This window comes from Chiroxiphia lanceolata, chromosome 27 (genome assembly GCF_009829145.1).
Source record: "Chiroxiphia lanceolata isolate bChiLan1 chromosome 27, bChiLan1.pri, whole genome shotgun sequence".
Lineage (NCBI taxonomy): Eukaryota > Metazoa > Chordata > Aves > Passeriformes > Pipridae > Chiroxiphia > Chiroxiphia lanceolata.
The window spans coordinates 4402676-4427003 of record NC_045663.1 but is presented as its reverse complement, the minus strand read 5'-3'; the positions used below and the strand labels follow the sequence as shown (position 1 = coordinate 4427003).

Below are 24328 nucleotides of genomic sequence, written 5' to 3'. Positions count from 1 at the left end.
CAAGACAACCCTCCCTAAGGGCCCAAGGACCCCTCCAGGGACCAAGAGATCCCCCCCCTCGGGGCCCCACCAGCCTCGGGCCCGGTGCCCACCCGTGAGGGGGGGAATGTGTCACACCCCCCCTCCTCGGGCCCCCGCCCATGACGTCATCGCCGCGGCCGTGGCGTCACCCGTTCGCCGTTGCCATGGCAGCGCGCGCGGCCGCCGCTCCCCGCGCGCGCCCGGCCGGTGGGCGGGGCGCGCTCCCGTCGTGCCCCGCGCGGGGGCGGGGGCGGCCGCCATGTTGCGGAGCGGCGGGGCCGGCGGGCGCTGACGGAGGAGGCGGAGCGGGGCCGGGCCGGAGGCAGCGGCGGCACCGCGACCGGGCAGGTACGGCCGGCACAGCGCCGGGGGCACGGTGCGGGGCACCGCGGGGCAGGGGGGCTGCGGCCGGCTGGGCCCTGCGCCTTCCTCCGCGGGCACGGGCCTGTGCGCCCCGGCGGGGCCGGGCCGGGCGGGGCGGAGGGGCTGGGCCGGGCGGGGCCGGGCTGGGGCAGCGGCGGCTCCGAGACCGGTTGGAGGTTCCTTCCCTCCTCCTTTTCCTCCATCCCTCCTTTCCTCGTACTCTCCCACTCTTCTTGGGTGCCTTTCCTCGTTTTCTCCCACCCCGATCACTGAACGGCCCCGCGAGGCCGCCTCTCTTCCCCTGGCGTTCATGACAAACACCCAGCAGCAGTCGGTGTTTCCGCTCCGTCGCGGTGCGCTGTCAGCCCTGGCAGGACGGGCCCGGGGCCGGCGAGCCCCCAACGCTCCGGTGCCTCGGGAGTGTTTGGTAACGGGCACGTCCCGCATCTGCACCCGCAGCTGGAAGGTCGCGGTGTCATCCCCTCCTTCAGTCCGTGTGCCCTGAGAGGAGAGCCCGAGCCTGGCTCGGTGTGTCCTCACCAGCTCCTTCTTGCTTCTTGATCAGACTGATGATGCGGATGGCAGAGGTGTCTTTTTTTGTGGTGTGGACTTTGTTCTTAAAAACCTGCCAGGCTGCGGATCTTTGCCCAGCAGTCCCTTGTTTACATACAGCATCAGTGGATGTGTGCCCTTGCCCTCCTGGTGGCTCCGGGATCTGACGGAGCTCGTCACCACTGTGTCTTTTATTAGGGTGTTTTTAACGTGTTGCTGACGTCTTGCACATGGGATTTGTACACACCATCAACAACTGAGCTCTTAAAAACCTGAGCCGAGTGTCTTCCTGGTGGTGAGAGGGTTCTGCTGGGGCAGGGAGGGCTGTCAGGTCACCTCAGAGTCACCTTGTGAAGGTGTTGTTGGGTTCGTGGTGTGGAGGATTGCTTTCCCTTGATTTGTAGCTCTCTTGAGGGTGTTGTCTTTGTGAGTGCTGATGCTTCCTGAGTGTGTTTAATGATGCCACCCCAGTATTTTGTGCTGAAGGTTCTTTGGAGAGCAGCTCTACTGTGGGCAACAAAACCTCGTTGTGGCCTTCCAGGAACTAAAGGAGCAAACAAGAGAGCTGGAAAAGGACTTTAGACAAGGGCCTGGCGGGACAGGACAAGGGAGAATGGCTTCCCACTGCCAGAGGGCAGGGCTAAATGGGATATTGGGAAGGAATTCTTCCCTGTGAGGGTGGTGAGGCCCTGGCACAGGTTTCCCAGAGCAGCTGTGGCTGCCCCATCCCTGGGAGTGTCCAAGGCCAGGCTGGATGGGGCTTGGAGCAACCTGGGCTAGAGGGAGGTGTCCCTGCCCGTGGCAGGGGATGGGACTGGATGAGCTTTAAGGTCCCTCCTAACCCAAACCAATCTGGAAGTCCATGACTGTATGATTTTGTATTAAAGACTGATTTTGATTTATTTTATTATTGTAATTAATACAGAAGCAGAATTTTCCAGGGCTGTTGACTGAGGCTGCCGTGTTTTCTAAATTCAATTACTTTCTTTCATGGGTTGACCAGAGGCACTGTTGCATTTTCAGTAGCTTAAGTATTATGATGAAGCAGAGTTTTGGATGCCTGACCTTTCAGTAAAGCTCCAGAGACAAGGCTGCTGGTGAATTTTTAATCTTTGCTTTTAGTGCACTAACTTTTCCTTTATTGGAAGCCTTGTCAGAGCTTTTATCTAGAGCTGGTGCTTTCAGCTGTCTGTACTGCACTTGGAATTGTGAGTCAACCTGACAGCTGTATTCCGTGGATTTTTTGTAGCTTTCTGAAGGAAAACTGAATTTTATTCAAGTCAGTAGTTTCATGAAAAATTGCCATGCTCAGACAGAGCATAGAAACTACCAAACACCAACAAGAAGCCCTGAAGGTTCTCTAAGATGTTACAGGGGTGACCTGCTGGAGAGCAGCTGTGGAGAAGGACCTGGGGGTCCTGTGGACAATGAGCTGTCCATGACCAGCAATGTGCACTGGGGGCCAAGGGGCCCGTGGGATCTGGGGGTGCACTGGGAAAAGCATTTGCAGCAGGTCAGGGGAGGGATCCTGCCCCTCTGCCCAGCCCTGGGCAGGCACATCTGCAGGGCTGGGCCAGCCCGGGCTCCTCAGCACAGCAGGGCCAGGGAGCTCCTGCAGCGGGGCCAGCGCAGGCTGCGGAGATGCCCAAGGGATGGAGCAGCTCTGGGAGCAGCAGAGGCTGAGGGAGCCTGGGCTGTTCAGCCTCCAGAGCAGAGCCTGAGAGGGGCCCTCCCCAGGCTGTGTCAGGGGCTGCAGGGGGGGGCAGAGGATGGAGCAGGCTCTGCTCGGGGGGCCCAGCAACTGCACAAGAGAAATGGGCAGGAACTGCTGCCCGGCACAAACCTGCTCTTCACCCCAGCCCTCAGCACTGTCCCCAAGCCAGGTGACAGCCAGCACAGCCCAGGGGTGCAGGTACAGCTCCACCACCTGCCTTTGCCAATAACTGTGTCTCTAAAACCAGAGTATTTCTGGTGCTGCCTCTTGTTTGTTTTTCTGTTGTAACAGATAAACCTCTTACAGGACTTGCTGTTAATTAGGGAGGCTTTTGCCCCCCTGGGCAAGAGGTGCCACTCAGGTGACCCCACCTGTTGTGTTTTGTTTCCCAGTGCAAGGTTTCCTGCATGGCTGGAGAGTTTGTGCTGTATTTTGGATTCCCTGGGAGCAGGTGTGGCCCTCTTATTAATGGAGCAGCATGGCAAAAAGGTGAAATAATCACCACCTGCAGGCAATAAAAAGGAGTTTAATGGTGGTGATTTTCTGAGAAATCCCCTGCTGAGTGCGTGGTTGTTGTGTCTGCTTGGATAAACCCTGCGCTGCAGTGGGATGTATATTGAATGAAAACGTCATCTAGGAAGGCATAGTAACAATTCTACAATTCTCCTGACTTATTAAAAGCTGGCTGAGGCAAATTTGGAACCCCCTTAACAAGGGCCCTGGCTGCTGCATGGGTACGGTGGCAGGGGGGCTGGTGGCTCTGAGCTCTGTAGTTGCCCATCACATGCATTTGAGTTTCAGTTGAACAGCTGAAAATATCCTGGTCTTTGGAGTACAGGCTTGACTGTTGGCTTCCCTTCTTTTCCTTCAGTTGTGGAGAGAAGTGGGATTTAGGAAAAACATCTGTGCTGAAAGTGGTGGTGATACCTGAAGCATCATCCATGTGGGAGGCAGCAAGAACAATGTTTCTGGTGGGCTTTCCAGGGCGTTCCCCTCAGAGGAGGACTTGTGTCTAAGGGCACCTGTTTTGTATAAGAAAATCCTTATGGAAAAACTTTTATGCTTGTAATGGTGTACAGAGAAAATTTATTAGATATTAGGAAGAAATTATTGACCGTGAGGGTGGGGAGGCCCTGGCACAGGTTGCCCAGAGCAGCTGTGGCTGCCCCATCCCTGGAAGTGTCCAAGGCCAGGCTGGATGGGGCTTGGAGCAACCTGGGCTAGTGGGAGGTGTCCCTGCCCATGGCAGGGGGTGGCACTGGATGAGCTTTAAGGTCCCTTCCAACCCAAACCACTCTGGGATTCTGTGATTAGTGCAGGGGGTGTTTATCTTTGGTAAAGGCTCTTCCAAAGACAGATTTTGCTGTTTCCTGAAGGCCTTACAACCCTGAGTTTCCGCTGGCACGTGACAGCCCAGGCCACAAACAGAGCTCTGTGTCACGAGCACTCTGTCCTTGGCTCCCACAGGCTTCCTGCAGCCTCGCTCATCAGAGTGCCCTGAATTCCTGTGGTTTGCTGGTCAGAGTCCCTCTGTCATCGTGGGAGGACTGCATTGCTTTGGGGTGGTGGACATGAAGCCTCACCTGAGTTCTGAAGCTGTCTTGGAGCTTCTCTGTGAGCACAGGTGGAGGTGCAGAAAGTCAAACACTTCTCACCTCCAGCCTGGATTATGGGTTGGGCCCGTGCCTGTGAGGAAGGGGAGATGTTTTCTGCCATGGGAGGTGAGAGGAGGCACGGATGGATTGCTGTTCTTTTTGCTTGTCTCCCAAGCTTAGTGTGGAACTGCTGCATGTCCAGCTTCTGTACTCCTGTTACAGCCTGGCAGGAGATGCAAACAGTGTCTTGTCTCTTCTCCTGAGCCACTTTGCCTCCAAATCCAACTGGAATTTGGTTTGTGCCTGTTTCTGGTCACTAAAAGTTGGCATTTTTGGAACAGGGGCATTGTAGAGCTGCTAGTGAGTGCATAAAGGGTGTGTGAGCTCCCTGGGCAGGACGTGCTTCTTGGCAGGAAAACATGGCTTGGAAAAACAGGAAAATGTGGAATTTTGCAGGACCTTCAGTGAATAGTAGTCACCTCCATCTTACCCTCTGAAATACACTGCTGTGGTGTCATGGCTCTGGTAATAATCCAGTGTCTTGGGGGAGTATTGAACCTTCAGGAGTGTGAGGACTAAAGGTGCAGATCCCACCTGACACCATAACACTGGAGTAATTTTGTTGTTGCCATTAGTGTGATCCCTGCAGTACAAAGCTGTGAGCAGGCAAGGCAGCAAAGGTTATGTTTTGTTTTGAAATAAAGCTTTACCTGCTTCTATTGCAGAGGGGTTACTTTTGTAAATGACTGATTTTATAAATGCTTTTCACACTGATACCTTAGTAAATTGTTAAATAAAAATTTATATCCTTCTAGCTTTTAAAAGGTGAATATTGGTAAAACACAAGGTTCTCTAGTCCTCAGGTCTCTTTGTCCCACTGCTGGTTTGAAAGGAGGCCAGTTCCTGGAAAGGTTTGGTTGGTTGGCATAAGTTATAAACCCTCTTCCTCAAGGTTAAATGTGCAAAAGTTCTACTTTGGGTTGGCCAAGTGCAGATTATCCTGCTCCTTGTCCATGGCTGCTCTGTAGTCTCCATAGCTAAAATGCTTTGGTGTAGCTTTTTTTTGCCTTTTTTTTTTTTTTTTTTTTTATTCCTTCCCCTTACAGCTTTTTCAAGAGTTTGTAAAAGAGAAGAATCTATAACTGGAAATGCTCTTATAATACTCCAGGTTGAGGAGGAGGAGGTGATGCTTGTTAAACCATATGAAAACATCAGCCCTTTGGGGCCAGGTTAGGTTTTTGTGTGATGTGGCCAGTGAAGGCTGGAAGTGGCAAAAGGAGGGGCAGGGCCCTGGAGCTGCCAGGGGCAGAGGAACTGCCATTCTGCTGCCAGCTGAGGGCTTTACCCTTATTTATTTGCAAGTGTTGTGGTTGGTTTCAGATAAATCATTAAAAGATCAAAACTTTGGGTTTGGGGAAGCAGCACATAATGGGTTTGATTTCAAACCCTGCTGCTCATGACTTGAAGGACTAAGTACTTGTCTACTTTTCCACTTGGTAAATGATGGAGCTTTTCCAGAGAGCTTGGAAATACTCAGCACCCCAATAATGACATTAAATACAGACCCAAAGAGCAGTCAGCATTTCTAGGTTTGGGTAGTCTCTTGCTGACTCTAAATTTGGGGTCTGTTTTGTGCTTGTCAGTAAAAAAAGCTCCAGGCAACCTTTTTCAGACTTGAGGTGCTTCAAAATAAAGCATCAACATAACATTAATGGTATTTGAATTACCAAGGCATCCTCTACCCCCTTTGGCCCTGTATAAATTAGGAAATATATTCAGCTCTACATTTAAATTTATCCTGCCTTTGGTATTCTGAGTCTCCCACTTCCATCAGCACCTCTCCTGTTGAACACTTACCCACCCAAATACTCTCCAGTTTTAAGAAGGACATGAATAATTTCTGGAATAAAAAAGGGTTCATCCAGCTCTCACTCTGCTCCAGCAGAGCATGTCTGAATTGACAGAGCCAACACAACCTGCATCTGTCCCCCCACCTTCAGTGTGTGCTGGGGAATCCAAACAGGCACAACCTGCCTCAAACCACAGAAATCACTTTGCAAAATAACTGCCCTCCTTTCCCAGCCAGCCCTGGCACTCTGCATGCTGGCTTATTACAAACACATCCATACCAAGAAAAAAACATTTCTGTATTTGAATACTTGAAGGTTGGGTCAATAAAAAGAACAAAAGGCACTTTGTTCAGCACCATAACTCTGCCTGGAAGTGTTGTTCTTAAAGTAATGGGCTGTGAGACAATCCAGTCAATTCAGAGACAGCACATAAGGTGCATGAAGAAAATAAAGTCAGAATGCAAATTCTTCCTTAGGAATCCAAAACCTTCCACCAAATCCTACATTTCTTCTCCAAGCATAAGCTGCATAATTAGTAACAAAGTGTTATACAAAAAGAATATGTAACACATGCAGCTCCTCGAGATCTTTTATTTCTCCAATTTAAAGAGAACTTATAGCCTACATCCCCCAGTCACAGAATCACTAGGGTTGGAAAAGACCATCAAGTCAAACTGTTCCCCAGCACTGCCAAGGTTACCACTAAACCATGACCCCGAGTGCCACGTGGCTTTTGAACACACTCCCAGGGATGGTGACTCCACCCCTGCCTTGGGCAGCTGTGCCGGGGCTGGACAGCCCTTTCCATGAAGAAATTTTCCCTAATATACAGCTTGAAGCTCCCCTGGCACAACTTGAGGCCGTTTCCCCTTGTCCTGTCCCTTGTTCCCTGGGAGAAGAGCTCAACCCCCCTCCCGGCTCCCCCTTCCTGTCAGGGAGTTGGAGAGAGGGAAAAGGTCCCCCCTGAGCCTCCTTTTCTCCAGGCTGAACCCTCCCAGCTGCTCCTGGTGCTCCAGACCCTTCCCCAATTCCATTCCCTTCTCTGGACACTCTCCAGCCCCTCAACATCTTTGTTGTTGTGAGGGGCCCAGAACTGACCCCAGGATTTGAGGTGGTGCCTCAGCAGTGCCAGCACATGGGGACAGTCACTGCCCTGGCCCTGCTGGACACACTGTGACTGGTACAAGCCAGGTGCCCTTGGCCTTCTTGGCCATGTGGGCACACTTGGCTCGTGTTCAACTGCTGCCAACCAGCACCCTCAGGTCCTTCTGGCAAAACCTTTTTTACTTGCTTCGGGGGAAAAGAAAAATCCACTCACTTCTGGCAGACATATTTGGAGTTGGCGAGAACCTACCCCAAACCAGAGGTGCTGCCTGCTCCTTGGGCCTGTGGAACAGGTTTTAAGGTAAAAATATGTCATTATTCAGGTGCTGAACATTCACAGCTGTGTTCTGCCTCTGCAGTCTCTCTGTTGGACACTCTGTGCTGTGTTTCTGAGTGGAAGTTGTAGTTGAAATTGGGGCAGATGGGAACTCAAATGAAAAGCTCGAGAAGCAAATGTGTTTCAGGTACAGAATTAAAAATGTCTCTTTGCTGTGTAACTGGATCTGGATCTTGCACGAACACTGTGCTGAGCCATTTTGGGAGGACACTTCAAATGTGTGGTGTTCCCCGGCTGATCACGCTCCTCATGTGGGTTCTGCAGGCTGAGCTCATGGTGTTAAAACAACAACAACCCAAAAAAAGAAAAGGGGAGTGGGGTAGGGAAGGGTGTGCATTTTGTTGAGCTGTTTGATTTGAGATACACATTTGGTGCTCGTGGGTAGGTAGCAGTGGTAAGTGAGGGAGAGTGTTTGACATGGCATGCACTAATTGTTATTTTTTTTATCCTCCTTTATTAAGAGCATCACAGATTTTTCTTACTTTACACTTCAGTAATGCCATCTCTGACTCTTTTCTTCATTTGGTGGAAGCTGATCACTGTTAAATTTAGGAGCTTTCTCCAGTTTTGCCTCTGAAAGAACATATGGGAGAAATGTATTAAATGAAAAAAGCTTGGGGGAGGAGGTGGCAGAGGTAAACAGGTGTGCTCAGAACCAACTTGGCACCATCTATTTCAGGGATGCTCCTGTAAAAGTGTTGGCAGGCTTAATGGCAAGGAAGAAAAGCATTTCAGCATTTGTAACAAGTCCAAGTTTCAGTACTAACAAATGGCTTAGATCAGAGAAGCACAGATTCTCCTGAGCTGGAAGGGTCCCACAAAGATCATTGAGTCCAACCCCTGTCCCTGCACAGACACCCCAACAATCCCACCCTGTCCCTCAGAGCGTTGTCCAAACGCTCCTGGAGCTCTGGCAGCCTTGGGGCCGTGCCCACTGCCCTGGGGAGCCTGGGCAGTGCCCCAGCACCCTGTGGGGGAAGAACCTTTCCCTGAGATCCATCCCAACCCCCTGGCACAGCTCCAGCCCTTCCCTGGCTCCTGTCCCTGGTCCCAGAGCAGAGCTCAGTCCCTGTCCCTCCGCCTCCCCTGGGCAGGAGCTGCAGCCCCCGAGGAGTCTCCCCTCAGTCTCCTCTGCTCCAGCTGAACCAGCTGAGTGCCCTCAGCTGCTCCTCAGACCCTTCCCCTCCAGACCCTCCCCCAGCTCCGTGTCCCTCCTTTGGACACTCTCCAACAGCTTCAGATCCCTCTGACACTGTGGCCCCCAAACAGCCCCCAGGACTCGAGGTGAGGCCGCCCCAGGTCAGAGCAGGGTGGGACAATCCCCTCCCTGGCCCGGCCGGCGATGCTGGGCCTGATGCCCCCCAGGACAAGGTGGCCCTTTGGGCTGCCAGGACACTCTGCTGACTCAGATCCAACTGGCCACTGACCAGGACCCCCAGGGCCCTTCCCATGGTGCTGTTCCCCCAGCCCCTCCTTCCCCAGTCTGTTCCTGCATCCAGGGCTGCCCCATCCCAGGGGCAGGATCTGGCATTTGCCTTTGTTAAACACCACGCAGCTGGGGATTGCCCTCACGTTTGTCAGGATCTCTCTGTGGGACCTCTGTCCTTGAGGGAGTCAGCAACTCCCCCCAACTTGGTGTCCTCAGCAAATCCACTGAGGACCTTCCAGTCCTGCATCCAAGTCACTTATGAAGACATTCAAGAGAACTGGCACTAAGATTGGAGCCCTGTGGAACCCCTCTGGTGCCTGGTCCCCAGGCTGATGTCACCCCATTTGCTGTAACCCTTTGAGATAAAAGGCTGTCAGCTCTGCAGGCTGAGGGACAGCTCCAGTGCACAGTGTGTGTGCTTTGTCTTGTTTTGAAGCTGATTTCACAGGCTGCTCTAACACTTCATCACTTCTTGCTGAATGGCAGCGTGTGCTGCTGGTCCCTCCATAGCTTGGTAACTTGCCCCCAGTTTTTAACGACAAACCCTGGGTAGGTTTTTGGTTCCTGGAGGTAACCTCTTCCCAACAGGTCATACCTGCGGGAGCAGGAGGCAGTGCCTTGCAGTCCCTGAGTGTGGCACTGTGCAGCTGCTCCCTGGGCAGCCTCCTCACAGCACAGCCTTTGTGTACTTTTGCCTCCTGGATTTTGCAGCAAGTTTGTATCTCGAGGCAACTCTATTGGTGCAGCCGGGACTCCAGCCAGGCACCGTAAACGTTTATGCAATAACAGGAATGAAAATCCCTCTACGTCCTGCACAGCTTCCAGGTGCCTGTGTGTTGTGGGGATTTGCTTGTGTGTTACATTCCACCTTTCCCTTTGGACATGTTTATCTTGGGTTGAAAGCCCAACTTGGCGTGTCTCTTCTGGCGTTTTTGTGCCCATGTCAGCTGTGGACAAAGCACGAGATGTGCATGAGGGGGGAGGGAGGGGCCCTGGGCTTGCTGCTCTCTGCCTTCAGGGCTCAGGGAGGGCTGTGACTCCGTGTCCTCACACAAGTGTCAGCTCATTTATTTTTTATTGATACATGGTGTCATTTAGCAGCCAGATCTCAGCTATGAAGCGGCCCTGTCCTTAAATATATGCTTAAAATGTGTGCTTTTTAGACTGTATAGCTGTGAGCGAGCTTTGTGCCAGCCAGGAGGAGTATTGGAGACAGCATGCACATCAGATGTGGAATGTTCACTTGAGGGCTGCCTCATCCCTAGCTGTGTGTTCCTGCAGTGGGTGGTGTTAAAAGTCTCCAGTACTTCTGTCAAGTCTGGAAGCATCCCACCCTCAGCACTGCTGCCCCTGGCCTGAGGGGTGGGACAGACTTGATGGAATCTCAGAGTGCTTTGGATTGGGGGGGACCTTACAGTTCATCCAGTCCCACCCCCTGCCATGGGCAGGGACACCTTCCACTAGCCCAGGTTGCTCCAAGCCCCATCCAGCCTGGCCTTGGACACTTCCAGGGATGGGGCAGCCACAGCTGCTCTGGGCAACCTGTGCCAGGGCCTGGACAGGACAGGCTGCGGGCGCCTGAACTTCCCATGCCTGTTTCCTGAAGGCTTGGCAAGCTGTGCTGCTGCAGGGCCTGGGGGCACTGCCTGCTCCAGGTGTGGGGGGACCTGCTGAGGTCCTGCCAGACACAAAGTGCTGGTGCCTGCACACGAGTCAGCAGCCAAGGGCAGTAACAGAGCACGGGGCTGCTGAGGAAAGTGGGTTCTGCTGTCAGTTTGGGATCAGCAGTCTGGGTAGGAAAAGAGGGCTTAAGTTCAAAGAACAGGTTTAGGAAGCTGAAGAGGCTGTTTCAGCGTGGAGGGGTGTAACATTTTGGTGTGTTTCTCCCCCTGGCTTTTGCAGGTGACTAATTACTGCTTGGAGTTCGCAAACACAAATTCCTGAGCCTGCTGGTGTCCCCAGCCAGCTTCCCAGCATGGACCAGGACTATGAGAGACGTCTCCTACGCCAAATCAACATACAGAATGAAAACACAATGCCTTGTGTGAGTACAGATGGGCTCAGGCTCACTGTTAGGTTGTTGTCTGTCTCGCCTGTGACTGTTTTCCTTGAGCTTTTGAAAGACCTGGGGCCTCTTCAAAGCAAACCACAGTCTTTTGTTGGGCTGTGAGCAGGTGTGAGTTCCTGAACTGTTCTAGGAATACCCAAGTAACTTGACTTCAAGAGAGCTTTTGAAAATACAACCCCAGTTCAGGTTGCAAAAAGGAGTGAAGATATTTTATGGAGCTCAGTAAAAGCCTTTTTACTACATAATCTCAGTAACTATGTGTGTAATGTAAAAAACTGGGGGCTGACAAACCAACCAACTGGTTGACAAGAGTAAGTCCAATGTCTTTTTATTCTTTAATTCAGGTAGCAGAGATGAGAAGAACCCTGACACCTTCCAATTCCCCAATGTCTTCTCCTAGTAAGCATGGTGACAGATTCATTCCCTCAAGAGCTGGGGCCAACTGGAGCATTAACTTCCACAGAATAAATGTAAGTTTTGATCCCTTCCCCTGCAGCCCAGCCTTGGAACTGTGGAAATAGTGCCTTTTGTTTGGGCTGGCATGATTGCTCTGCTTATCTTCTGCACCATGGGCTTCTGCTGCCCTGGGAGAGTTTGTTTGAGTGCATGTCCTCAAACCCTGTGCTCCAGGAGCCTTCTGGATTTGCTGTTTTACCATAAATCCTGAGGTTTCTGTGTGGTGATAGCGTGTTTTCTCCATTTCAGGAAAATGAAAAATCACCAAGCCAAAACAGAAAAGCAAAGGATGCTACATCAGACAATGGCAAAGGTGAGAGCCCCCATCTGCTGCTCGAGCCATGCCCAGAGCTCTTACTGCACAATGTTGGGGAGCTTGGAAATTAAGACTCCACTGACACTTTCATCCTTATGCCAAAACTCGTGCTGCTGTTTTGGGAAATGCCCACATCATGAGTGAATACCAGCTCACTGCTTCTGATGAGTGTCTGGGAGGCAAGAGGCTGTTTGTATCCCATGGTTTACTGTGCCAGGGAAGCACTTTCCTGATGGGAGGGAAGGAGGGAAAGCTTGCTGCTAATCTGGCTTCTAAGCAAGGGCCCCAGGCTTATTGAGGCTCTGTGAGTGTACAAGTTATAGAATCATGGAATGGGTTGGGTTGGAAGGGACCTTAAACCTCATCTTATTCTACCCCCTGCCATGGGCAGGGACACCTCCCACTAGCCCAGGTTGCTCCAAGCCCTGTCCAACCTGGCCTTGGACACTTCCAGGGATGGGGCAGCCACAGCTGCTCTGGGCAACCTGTGCCAGGGCCTCCCCCCCCTCACAGCCAAGAATTCCTTCCCAGTCTCCCATCTAACCCTGCCCTCTGGCAATGGGAAGCCATTACTCCTTGTCCTGTCCCTCCAGGCCCTTGTCCAGACTCCCCCTCCAGCTCTCTTGGAGGCCCTTTAAGCACTGGAAGGGGCTCTCAGGTCTCCTTGGAGCCTTCTCTCCTCCAGGTCAGGCAGACATGATCCTGGCTCTCCCTGCAGAGCTGTTGCTGCTCGGAGCTCTCTGCTCAGTGCTCGTTTGGGTTCACAGATGGCCTGGCCTACTCTGCCCTGCTGAAGAATGAACTCTTGGGAGCAGGGATCGAGAAGGTGCAGGACCCTCAGACAGAGGACAGGAGGCTGCAGCCATCCACCCCAGAGAAGAAGTCTCTCTTCACTGTAAGTCACTTACTTGCACTACAACCAGTGCAGGTCGCACCGTGGGTCACAGGAACGGAGCACACGGCCCTGCCAGGCTGCTTGTGCAGTGAGTTGGTGCTGGGGCTTGGCTGAGATAAGCTCTTGATAACAAATTTGGTGGCCTGCAAAGAGCACCTGAGTGTGCAGCAAACAGTGTGCTTCCTGTGTGTGTGCTGGCAGGAAAGCTGGGTGGGGCTTTTTGGACAGTGTGGTGAATGATCAAATGAGGCTTTTTGGAATTCAGGGGAGGTGAGGGGAGGTATGCAGTTTTGGAGCACCTCAGAGAGGGAAGAACTGAAAAATCTTGGCAATCTGACTGGGTGTTAGAGTTGGATTGGCACCAGTGCACGGGGGTTTGATGCCCCAGGCCCCAGGGTGCTTACAAGGTGTGTTTTCTTCGTGCAGTACTCGCTCAGCACAAAACGCTCCAGCCCTGACGATGGCAACGAGGTCTCACCCTATTCCCTGTCTCCTGTCAGCAACAAAAGGTAACACTGATCCTCCACAGGCTGTGAGAAGGGAGGGGCTGGGGCAGAGGGTTCAGAAAGGTTCTGTAGGGCTTTTCTCTGAGGCACCCAGAATTGCAATGTGAATTGGGTTTGGAAATCTGGAGAGATAATTAATAGGGACAGCTGAATTCTAAGACTTTCTGCAGGTGCCCAACCTGCCTGTGTTCTTAACGTGTCTTGGCCAACTCTTAGTAATCAGTTTACTTTTTTGCTCCCTGGGTCCTTTGTAGGAGCAGAACTGATTCCTTCCAGTCTTGCTACTGGAAAGAATTGTGCAGCCTCTTTGTCCCTACATTTCTATGGAAATGTTGTAAAGAGTGGCTGCACCTGTGCCTCCCTGTGGTGTGCAGGATCCTGTAGTTGTTTTTCTGTCTGTTTTTGTAAACAGTCAGAAGCTGCTAAGATCACCTCGGAAACCAACTCGGAAAATCTCCAAGATTCCTTTCAAAGTGCTGGATGCCCCAGAGCTGCAGGATGACTTCTACCTGAACCTGGTGGACTGGTCCTCTCTTAATGTCCTCAGTGTTGGTCTTGGGACTTGTGTTTACCTGTGGAGTGCTTGTACAAGTCAGGTAAATGGTCATCACTGAGGAGGCAAGTACCTGTTGCTATAGGGCTTTTCCAGCCTTCCAGAGCTATGGAATGTGCCCTGTGAGGGGTTCAGCACTTGTCATGCTCTGTGCCAAACGAGGTACTGGTTTGTGAGACAGCCAGTAGTGCTATGTGACAAAAACACGTGTTTCTTACCCCATTCTGTCCTCTCTGCAGGTGACCCGGCTGTGCGACCTCTCTGTGGAAGGAGATTCTGTGACATCCGTGGGCTGGTCAGAACGGGTCAGTATGGCACTGTCAGCAGGGACAGCTGAGACACTTCTCATTTAGGCACTGTCATCATAGCCATGATTAACTCCTTGGCTTATTCTCCTGAATTCCCCCAAGCTCCCTCTGTACATCACCAATCATATGTGTTTTTCTGTCAACACTGTTTTTCTCTGCTAAAAGAGAGGGGTTAGAGAACAGCCTCTTGTATCTCGAGGTTCTCAAGGCATTGCTAAGAGGAGTGGGAGGGAGAAAAAGCCAGATCTTCTCCAGCTCTTGACAATAAAATGTTACAATAAATTTATTCCAGCCAGGCTGCATGGGCCTCTCAGCAGGGAAAAACATTTAAGATGGAAGAACTCTGGATGCTTTCCCTCTCGTGGGATTTATCTGAAGTCTTTTCCTGCAGCTTCCAACTTGTTTTCTGGCTGTACTTCCTGGCTGTACTGATGCTGGCTCTCTGTTTGTCCAGGGGAACTTGGTGGCTGTTGGCACTCACAAGGGCTTTGTACAGATCTGGGATGCAGCTGCAGGAAAGAAGCTCTCCATGCTGGAGGGGCACACGGCCAGAGTCGGTAAGGAGGGGGAGGCAAAGGGTTCACAGGGTCTGTTCCTTCCTGACTGAACTTTGTTAGCCAAGGATCTGCTGAAAACAGAAAACTTGGAATACCAGAGTTAATATTTATCCCCTGCTGTGTCTTGAGCAGTCTTGAAAATATTATAGTCTCATAACAATGGTGTTCTGATCTGGGTGTGATCAGCCAAGGGTTTGGGTGTTGCAAGCAGGTGTTTTCTCCATGTCTGAGGCATTTTGGGTTTGGTTGCAACATCCTTTCACTGCCACTGGTTTCCGGTTGCAGTCCTGCTGGCAGCTTCTCACTGAGATTTCCAGTTCCCTTTTTCGGGGGGGGGGGGGGGGGGGGGAGCTGTTTGGTTTTTTTCCTGCTCAGAGGTGTTGTGAAACTGGACTCTGGGATGAGATTTGGGAAATCCAGGGACTTCCTGAGATCTATCCCTGTGCTTTACTGCACTGTGAAATGGGGTTGGTGATTCCTGCAGTCAGTCTGTGCAGGTGAATCTCCGTTTGTGCACAGATCTAGGACTGGATGTAGGGGAGATCTGTAAGGTCTGGGACGGAGTTTCCTTTGTTTTGGGGGTTTTTTTATCCCTTGGCAACTGTAGTGGTTGCATTCTGCTTACCTGCTACTGCAGGGCTTGAGAGGTTGGGCTTGATATTTTGTCCAGCAGGATGGGGGCAGTGGCTGTCCCCCTGTGCCACACCTCAAATCCTGGGGACAGTTCTAGGCCACTCACAGCAGGAAAGGCATTGAGGGGCTAGAGCATGTCCAGAGAAGGGAACAGAGCTGGGAAGGGTCTGGAGCACCAGGAACAGCTGAGGGAGCTGGGGAGGCTCAGCCTGGAGAAAAGGAGGCTCAGGGGGGACCTTCCACTCTCTCCAACTCCCTGACAGGAGGGGAGAGCCGGGGGGGAGGTCGGGCTCTGCTGCCAGGGAACAAGGGATAGGACAAAATAAAACGGCCTCAAGTTGTGCCAGGGGAGGTTCAGGCTGTATAACAGGGAAATTTCTTCATGGGAAGGGTTGTAAAGCACTGGCACAGGCTGCCCAGGACAGTGGTGGAGTCACCATCCCTGGGAGTGTTCAAACAACGTGTGGTTGTGGCATGTGGGGACCCGGTTTAGTGGTGAATGTGGTGGTGCTGTGTTGACAGCTGGACCTGATGATCTTAGAGGTCTTTTCCAACCCTGATGACTCTGTGATTCCGTGACTCCCACAACACACTCTGAAGCTGTGCCCACGTTGCAGGTGCCCTGGCATGGAATGCAGACCAGCTCTCCTCAGGGAGCCGGGACAGGATGATCCTGCAGCGGGACATCCGCACCCCACCCCTGCAGTCCGAGCGCCGGCTCCAGGGGCACAGGCAGGAGGTCTGTGGGCTCAAATGGTCCACGGATCACCAGCTCCTGGCCTCCGGAGGGAATGATAATAAGGTACAGTCACATGAAATCTCAGACCACCCTTTCTTTTTAGGATAAGGGGAAATGGCCTTAAGTTGCACCAAGGGAGGTTCAAGTTGGATGTTAGGAAAAATTTCTTCACTGAAAGAGGGGTTAATCATCAGAACAGGCTGCCCAGGTCAGTGGTGGAGTCGCCATCCCTGGAAGTGTTGAAAAATATGTGGATGTGGCACTTTGCAATATGGTTTAGTGGACCTAGTGGGATCAGGTTAAAGATTGGACTTGACCTTGAAGGTCTTTTCCAATTCTAATGATTCTGGGATTCTTTAAGAATGTTTGGCCTCTCTGAAAGGGGCTTTTGTTTTAGTTGTTGGAGTGTGACCAATATAAATCATACTAAGCTTCTATTCAGTCTTCTCTTCCTAATAAAATTTAAAAAGCAAATTTAATTTGCTTCTGTATGTAGCTAATTAAATCTCTAGGTTGACTCTGGGGCTTGAATTCAGTAAAGTCACTGCTAAGCTGCACTTCCTGACTTTTGTTCAGGCAGTGTATGGTCACGTTTGTTGCAGTAATGTTTGTGTGCAGAAGGAACCTGAGGCTGAGCTCTGTGAGTTCTCCTACCTGTAACACAGGCTTGTAGCTCACTGAGCACCATATGGGAGAAGCATCTGTCACGGAGAAGCAGTGTTCCAAGCCCTTTGGAGTGGGTTGCTAGGTAGGGAATGTGCCCATTGCCTGTGTGACAGCATGGTTGGACTGAGTTCCTCCTGCTCAGAATAACTCCTAATGAACTGAGTGGATTTCTAGATGCATTCTGGAATGATACACCCAAAAAACAACAGAAGAGTCCGAGGTTCCAGTCAGGGATGCTGTCTTTGGCTCTGTACGCTTCCCTTAGGGACTGTTCCCTGCCTCATGGCCCAGGGGTAGAATGGCTCCTCAGCTGAATGTAGTGGCTGGATGGGACTGGCACAGGTTGCCCAGAGCAGCTGTGGCTGCCCCATCCCTGGAAGTGTCCAAGGCCAGGTTGGATGGGGCTTGGAGCAACCTGGGCTAGAGGGAGGTGTCCCTGCCCATGGCAGGGGGTGGGACTGGATGGGCTTAAAAGTCCCTTCCAACCCAAACCATTCTGGGATTCTGTGAAGTGCAGAGTGGAGCTGAGCGTGCCTGGGCAGAGCTGTGGGAAATCAGATTGTTGCCCAGCTGCCCTCATTGGCCCTATCACGGCTTGTGGGTGTTGTGGACCCATGACTGCTGCACAAGTTTGATCACGTCTCTCCTCTCTGCCAGCTCCTCGTCTGGAATCACTCCAGCCTGAGCCCTGTGCAACAATACACAGAGCATCTGGCAGCAGTCAAAGCCATCGCCTGGTCCCCGCACCAGCACGGGCTGCTGGCCTCGGGCGGGGGCACAGCCGACCGCTGCATCCGCTTCTGGAACACGCTCACGGGGCAGCCCCTGCAGTGCATCGACACCGGCTCCCAGGTGTGCAACCTGGCCTGGTCCAAACACGCCAACGAGCTGGTGAGTCCTCCCTGGGCAGTGCTGCTGCCAGGCTGTCCCCTGGGGGAGGTGTGGCTGAACGTGAGCCCGGCGTGCCCACGTGGGCAAGGAGGCCAGTGGCACCTGGCTTGTACCAGCCACAGTGTGTCCAGCAGGGCCAGGGCAGTGACTGTCTCCCTGTGCTGACACTTCTGAGGCCCTTCTTCAAGTCCTGGGGTCAGTTCTGGGCCCCTCACAAAAAGAAGGACATTGAAGGGCTGGAGCGTGTCCAGAAAAGGGAACAGAGCACGGGAAGGGTCTGGAGAAGGAGGAGCAGCTGAGGGAGCTGGGGGGGCTCAGCCTGGAGGAAAGGAGGCTCAGGGGGGACCTTCTCCCTCTCTCCAACTCCCTGACAGGAGCATGGAGCCAGGTAGGGGTCGGGCTCTGCTGCCAGGGAACAAGGGGCAGAACAAGAGGAAACAGCTCCAAGTTGCACCAGGGAAGGTTTAGATTGGATATTAGGGGAAACGTTTTCAGAGGAAGGGCTGTCCAGCCCTGGCACAGCTGCCCAGAGCAGTGGTGGAGTGTTCAGATGACATGTGGATGTGGCCCTTGGGGACATAGTTTAGTGGTGAACGTGGTGGTGATGCTGGGTTGATGTTTGGCCTTGATCTTAAAGGTCTTTTCCAACCTTCATGACTCCATGGTTCTATGATGCCTGTTTCCCTCTCCCCTTCCAGGTGAGCACTCATGGATACTCACAGAACCAGATCCTGGTCTGGAAATACCCCTCGTTAACCCAAGTAGCAAAGCTCACGGGGCACTCCTACCGAGTGCTGTATCTGGTGAGTGATGGCCACCTCTCGGGAGGTGCTCACCTGGCTGCAGGTGTGCTGAGATGGGACCCACAGCAGCAGTGCCAGCGGCACCATGAGCTGCCTGGAGTCTGGGTGGGGATGTGAGCGCTGCCCACGAGCGGCGGAAAATGCTCTGTGTCTGGTTTCTGTGCCTGCAAGGGATGCTTTGATTTGCTGCTATGGAAATGTGAGGCTTTGTTAATGATGGCAAAGCCTGCCAAAGTCTTCAGAGGAAATGTCTGAGCTTTCTTTTGAGAAAACTCTTTTGAGCCTGGAAAAGAGAAGGCTCCAGGGAAACCTTAGAGTCCCTTCCAGTGCCTAAGGGGGATCTAAGAGAGCTGGAGAGGGACTTTGGATAAGGGCCTGGAGGGACAGGATGAGGGAGAATGGCTTCCCATTGCCAGAGGGCAGGTCTAGATTAGACATTAAGAAGACATTCTTGGCTGTGAGGGTGGGGAGGCCCTGGCACAGGTTGCCCAGAGCAGCTGTGGCTGCCCCATCCCTGGAAGTGTCCAAGGCCAGGTTGGAGGGGGCTTGGAGGAACCTGGGCTAGTGGAAGGTGTCCCTGCCCATGGCGGGGGGTAGAACAAGGTGATCTTTAAGGTCCCTTCCAACCCAAACCATTCCGTGATTCTGTGACCCTGTGAAACACAAGCATCTCTCCTTGTTCCCTGAAGACTTTCACACAGACTTTCACAAAGAATTTGCTGCTTTCAGCCCCCCCATTGCCATTAAACACTTGGTGCAGGTAATGCCCAGCAATCTCATAGCTGCTCTGTTACTGTTACTGTGGCTTTCAGCAGTTCATAGCAGAGCTGACAAATACTGCTGCTGTTTTGGGAGGTGGATTCCAGTGTAAGAGACCAATACAGCCAGCAAATCCAGTCATGTCACGCTTCCTGCCTTAAGGCATGTTGATAATCCTGGGAGGAATAGCCTCAGTTACACATGGCTTGGATGTCTTAGCACAAGAACCCTTTCCATGATAGTCCCCATGTGTTCCACAGCTTCCCCAGTGAAGTGCAAGTGCCCAAACTGCCCCTGAGGCTGGATGAGGCACCTGGGAGCAGAGGAAGTTGTTTGGCTTCCCACTGCCAGCCAAGTAGGAAGGAGAGTTAAACCTCTCTCCTGCATTCCAGTGGAGGTTTGTTTTCAGCCTCAGAAGTGTGGCAGATGGTGAGGGTTGTTGTCTTGGCCGCAGGCGATGTCCCCTGACGGGGAGGCCATTGTCACAGGAGCCGGGGACGAGACCTTGCGCTTCTGGAACGTCTTCAGTAAAACTCGCTCCACAAAGGTAAGGCCATGGGGGGGTGTGGGGATGGCTGCTGGGGGGAGGAACTCGGGGAATGTTGGCTCTGCTCTGCTGCCTTCCCTCTGATCCCTTCACTGCATCCTGCAGATCAAGGGCCAGGGGCAGGGGAGGGTTCAGCTTTGCTGAGATTTAATGGATTTGTCATCGGATGAAGTAAAAGGTCACCCTGTGTGCCCAAGGCAGTGTGACACAACATCCCTGTCCAGGCTGGTCCAGGGCTGCTGAGCTGCGTTTTGGGGGGCTCACCCTGAGCCCACCATCTTCCTGCTGGTGTGTGGCTGTGAACTGAGCCCTCAGGGGTGACAGCAGGCTGGGACCTGGGGCCGTTCAGTCTAGAGAAGAGAAGGCTCTGGAGAGACCTGAAGCCCATCTCAGTTCCTAAAGGGGCTCCAGGAGAGCTGGAGAGGGACTTTAGACAAGGCATGGAGGGACACGACAAGGGGGAATGGCTTCCCAGTGCCAGAGGGCAGGTCTAGATTAGATTTTAGGGAAGAACTCTTCCCTGTGAGAGTGGAGAGGCCCTGGCACAGGTTGCCCAGAGCAGCTGTGGCTGCCCCATCCCTGGAAGTGTCCAAGGCCAGGTTGGATGGGGCTTGGAGCAGCCTGGGCTAGTGGAAGGTGTCCCTGCCCATGGCAGGGGGTGGGATGAGATGAGCTCTAAGGTCTCTTCCAACCCAAACCATTCTGTGCTTATCCTGTGGCTCCTTACTAAACTTCTTAAAATAGGGTCTTGGATGGAAATGGGGTCGTGGATGCCAATGACAGTTCACCATCACCAAAGGCGGGTTGTACCCGGTGTTCCAAGAGCTTTTCTGGGTGCCTGGCAGAGGGATCTGGAGGATGGGGCTGGGGGAGCTGGCACTGCTGCTGGGGGTCCCCCAGTTGCTGCCTGCTCTGGGGCACAGCTGCCTGCAGAGCTGTGGGAACGGCACACTGGCCTGCTGTGCTCCTTGTTATCAGTTGGAAGTAACCCATGGGAATATTTATGGTGTTGGACTTCGGATGGTGAGCTGGGATCGTGCCCTGAGCTAGAGATACCTCCCCAGATTAAAAACAAACCAACCCGAAAGCATGTGGAGTTACAGCTGTGGAGGACTTACCCCCTGCTTTGTCTTCTCAGGAGTCTGTGTCCGTGCTTAACCTCTTCACCAGGATACGATAAACCCTCTCCCTGCACCCCAGGAACCTACAGCCTGACATTCCAGGATCAGACCACTCCCTCGGCCTGCATGGACCCCCGGAGCCCAGCCGAGGGGAGGGAGAGCTGAGGGACTGGAGGAGGACCCAGCTCAATAAATACGTGCTTGTGATCCACGCTGGGCAGTATTGGGGATGGGGTGGGGAGGGGAGGGAACTGCCAAAGGTTTGTGGATTCATCTTTCATAAAGGGAAACGGGTACAAGAGAAATGTTAACCCAGCATCCTCCAGCCCTCCGGATGGAACCGGGGAGGACTCGTGTGACATGGACCACTGAGACCGGACTGAGGCCATCCCCACGGCCGTGCTGTCCCTCCTGGGAGAGAGGAGCATATCCTTGCCGCTGTGGGAAGGGGTTTGACGTGCTGCTCTGGGTCCCTGTGTCCTTGGTGACATCTCTGGAGGCAGGAGCCAGCCAGACTGGGCCGGAACCACTGGTGCAAGTGGACACGGCTCCAGCTGGGCATCGAAGGGCTTTGTTCATAGCCTGGCATCCCCATTCCAGGAAGAAACTGGAGAACTGCCTATTTTCCTTTGTTTTTTTCTTTATTTTTTCACCCAGACAGGTACTGTAGTACTTGACATAATCATTCCCATAAGACAGCTTGATTTTTCTGGCGTGCTTGGCAGCTGCCTCTGAACAAACACGTTTTGGGGCTCTAAACTTTGGAGGAGACTTGGAAAAGCTTCACCTCCGAGGGAGCAGATTCGGGAAGTTCTGCAGGTGCTCTTGCATGTTCTGGGCTGATCCTGTGAGTTACCAGAGAGGAGAAACAAGGACTGTATAAAAAAAGAAACCCAATCCCCCCGTGCATGTGGAGCTTCCCCCAGTGCCTTGCTCCAGAGTCTCCCTGAGGCCAGAAGCAGTTGGGATATGTTTGAGAGCCAAAACAACTCCTGAGGATCTGATTGTTGGGGCGAGCAGGGCCTCTTCTGGCTGGAAGAGGGGTTCTAAAGCAGGGCTGCATTGTTGCTTTTTGCTGTCTCCAAGTCCCAGCCAGGGCCCTGCTGTCAGATTTTGGGGTGTGGTTTTTAGGTCATGTGGGACGAGAGTTCGGCTGGTGTTGGAGCCCGTGGGGTGACACAAATGCTTGTGTGTGTGAGTGTTGCTTTTAATTTAAGAGGAGCTGTGAGGCTGCACAGCCTGTCCTGTCTGACGTGTGTATGTGCCTGCCCTGCCTGCCTCCTGCCCTTTCCCAGCACTGCTTCCTGTTCCCGTGTGGAATTCCCTGGCTGTGTATATAGACCTTGCCCTCTCTCTGTAGATTACGTAGGTAATGCTTTCCTCTCTTTCTTTGTTGATTTTCCTCCCCTCCCTTCTTTCCCTAAAACCAGGCAGTAGGAATATGATTGCCTTTCCCCAGTACCACCAGTATCCTTAGGGTGAGCTGGTACAGCCTCTTCACCACAGCCTTGACCACACGTGCCATCCATCACACCAGTGCCTGGATCAGGCTCTTGGTGCTGCCCCTGTGTTGCAGCTGCTGGAGGCACTGGTGAGGAGCTGGTGTGCTGGGAGCCCCCCACACAGCCTGGCAGCTCTGAGTCTCCCAGGCCCACAACCCACCTTGTCATTTCATAGTCTTACTTGCCACCAGAATGGATTTTCCATGGAATTTCTCAAACACAGTTTGAACACAACTGCTTTAGTGTAGCTCTGGCTGTGGGATTTGGGGCTTGGTGTGAAGTGACACCCACCCCCCCCAGCCTCTCTCGTGTTGCTTGTTCCTTTCACAGGCACTGTTCCACATCACTGTGGGTTGGGAGCACCCAGGAGGTGTTAAATTGAGTCAGATCATTAAGTTGGGGAGTGGGTTTGAAGGAAAGGGTCGCCTGCAGCAAGAGGTGGTCTGTCATGGGTGTCATCACCTGGGAGTAGGGCTGTGCACAGGGGGGCTGGGGGGCTGGTGGCTGTGCTGTGGATTTTCCTGTCTCTTGTGCATTGCCTCCTGCCAAAATCCCACTGTGCAGACCTCCAGGACACTGCTTTCTCCTCTGGGAAGGAGTATTCGCTTGGGATGGGGGCACACAGGAGATCTCAGCCTGGTTTGTGCCCGTGCTGGAGCAGGAGAGAGTTGGGTCCCAGCTGGAGCACAGGGTGGGAGTGATGCTGGTGGGGCTCCCCAGTGTTCCAGGGCTCCTGCAGGGATGGGTTTGCCTCTCAGCCTGTGATGGGGGAGCTTCCCAAGGAGCCCCAGGAGCTGCTGGGGTGGGGGCCGGTGCCAGGTGGGCACTGCAGTCTCTGCCCAGTGCTCCCAGCTGCGCCCCAGGATGCTGCAAAGCAGGGACACCCCCTTGTCACTGTCCCCCACCATTGTCCTCTCTGGCCAGGGTCTTTCCCAAACTATGTCTTGCTTCCACGTCCCGCTTTTCTCTGCCTTGGGAGCAGGATGGCTCGTGGTGGCTTCTCTCATTGCACTTGGCAGCGAGGGCTGGTGATTCCCAGGCCAGGGCTGTTCTGTGGCCACACGTGTTGCCCTCGTAGCACGGCGAGAACAGGCTGCTCACCCTGCCCTGGCTGCCAGAGCCCGGCACAGCCACCCTCCCTCCCCTGCTCCCAGGTACCGAGGCAGGATGGAGCTCCCAGTCGTGTCCGTGTGCGGGTGGGTGTGTGTGGGTGTGTGTGTGTGCAGATGACACTGTGACACTGTCACTGGCTGAGGCTTCAGCAGGGAAAAGGGCAGAGCTGAGGTGGTGTGTTTGGGTGTGACCTGTGAGCGCTGACCCGGGCACAGGATCCTCCCGTGCCGGTGACAGAGTCCGCAGCCTTGTGGCGTCGTCGTATCCCAGGTGTCATATGGTGGAAAAAAACATGGAGTGTGCTGTAACTTTTCCATGTAAAGCAATCGAACTGGCATTAAAGAGGTTGTGAATTTATTGGGATTGGGCTCTGTGGCTCCACTTTGATTCTCCGTGGCGAGGGGTGCAGTGAGTCCCTGGGCCCCCCAGGGTCCGTCCCACAGCTGCTCTGCAGGTACCAATTCCTCGGTACAGCTCTCACCTGAGGTTTATTGCTCCCAGCTGCCCGCTCCTGTTTGCTTTCCTGCTTCTGGGAAAAAGGAGAGGCACAGCCCCTCCCCTCCCTGCCCTGCCTTATACCCCTCAGCATGGACAAGGAGCTGGCAGTGCCTTGCTTTCCCCACCTTGGTGCGTTGGGGAAGCCCCAAGGCCCCTTCCAGCCCAGAATGGGACCAAGCTTCAGGGCTTGGGGTGGATCCTGCTGTGCCTCCCAGCTCTGCTCCCACCTCCAGTGCCTGTGGGAACCCATTGTCCCCACCATGTGCCTGGATCCCTGCATCTCCTGCAGCCCCTTCCTCTGGCAGGTGGGCCCTGTCCTGGGGCAGGGTAAGAGCCGGGGACCTGGTTGGCTGCAGGGCCCTGGAGCTCCCTGCTACACCACCCCCTTCCCCTCTGTTCCCTGTTGTCACCTGCACCTGGGGGCTGCTCAGG

At 53.3% G+C, this 24328-nt stretch overlaps 1 protein-coding gene across 1 annotated transcript; it reads left to right on the top strand.

Moving 5' to 3' along the window:
• The first annotated feature begins 274 nt into the window (after nucleotides 1-274).
• FZR1 (fizzy and cell division cycle 20 related 1) lies at nucleotides 275-23761 on the top strand. Its single transcript, XM_032712320.1, has 14 exons — nucleotides 275-369; nucleotides 10868-11009; nucleotides 11378-11503; nucleotides 11739-11802; nucleotides 12573-12700; nucleotides 13127-13209; nucleotides 13619-13802; nucleotides 13999-14064; nucleotides 14522-14624; nucleotides 15875-16059; nucleotides 17320-17553; nucleotides 18252-18356; nucleotides 19570-19662; nucleotides 20801-23761. The coding sequence occupies exons 2-14, from the start codon at nucleotides 10941-10943 to the stop codon at nucleotides 20840-20842; spliced, it is 1482 nt and encodes a 493-aa protein (XP_032568211.1). The 5' UTR covers nucleotides 275-369; nucleotides 10868-10940; the 3' UTR covers nucleotides 20843-23761.
• The last annotated feature ends 567 nt before the right edge of the window (nucleotides 23762-24328 follow it).

Excerpts from the sequence above, each read along its gene's own strand:
- FZR1 (XM_032712320.1), top strand. The coding sequence starts at position 10,941 with ATGGACCAGGACTATGAGAGACGTCTCCTACGCCAAATCAACATACAG. Across the intron at positions 11,803-12,572 it reads TACATCAGACAATGGCAAAG|ATGGCCTGGCCTACTCTGCC; the intron begins GTGAGAGCCCCC and ends TTGGGTTCACAG. Across the intron at positions 12,701-13,126 it reads AGAAGAAGTCTCTCTTCACT|TACTCGCTCAGCACAAAACG; the intron begins GTAAGTCACTTA and ends TTCTTCGTGCAG.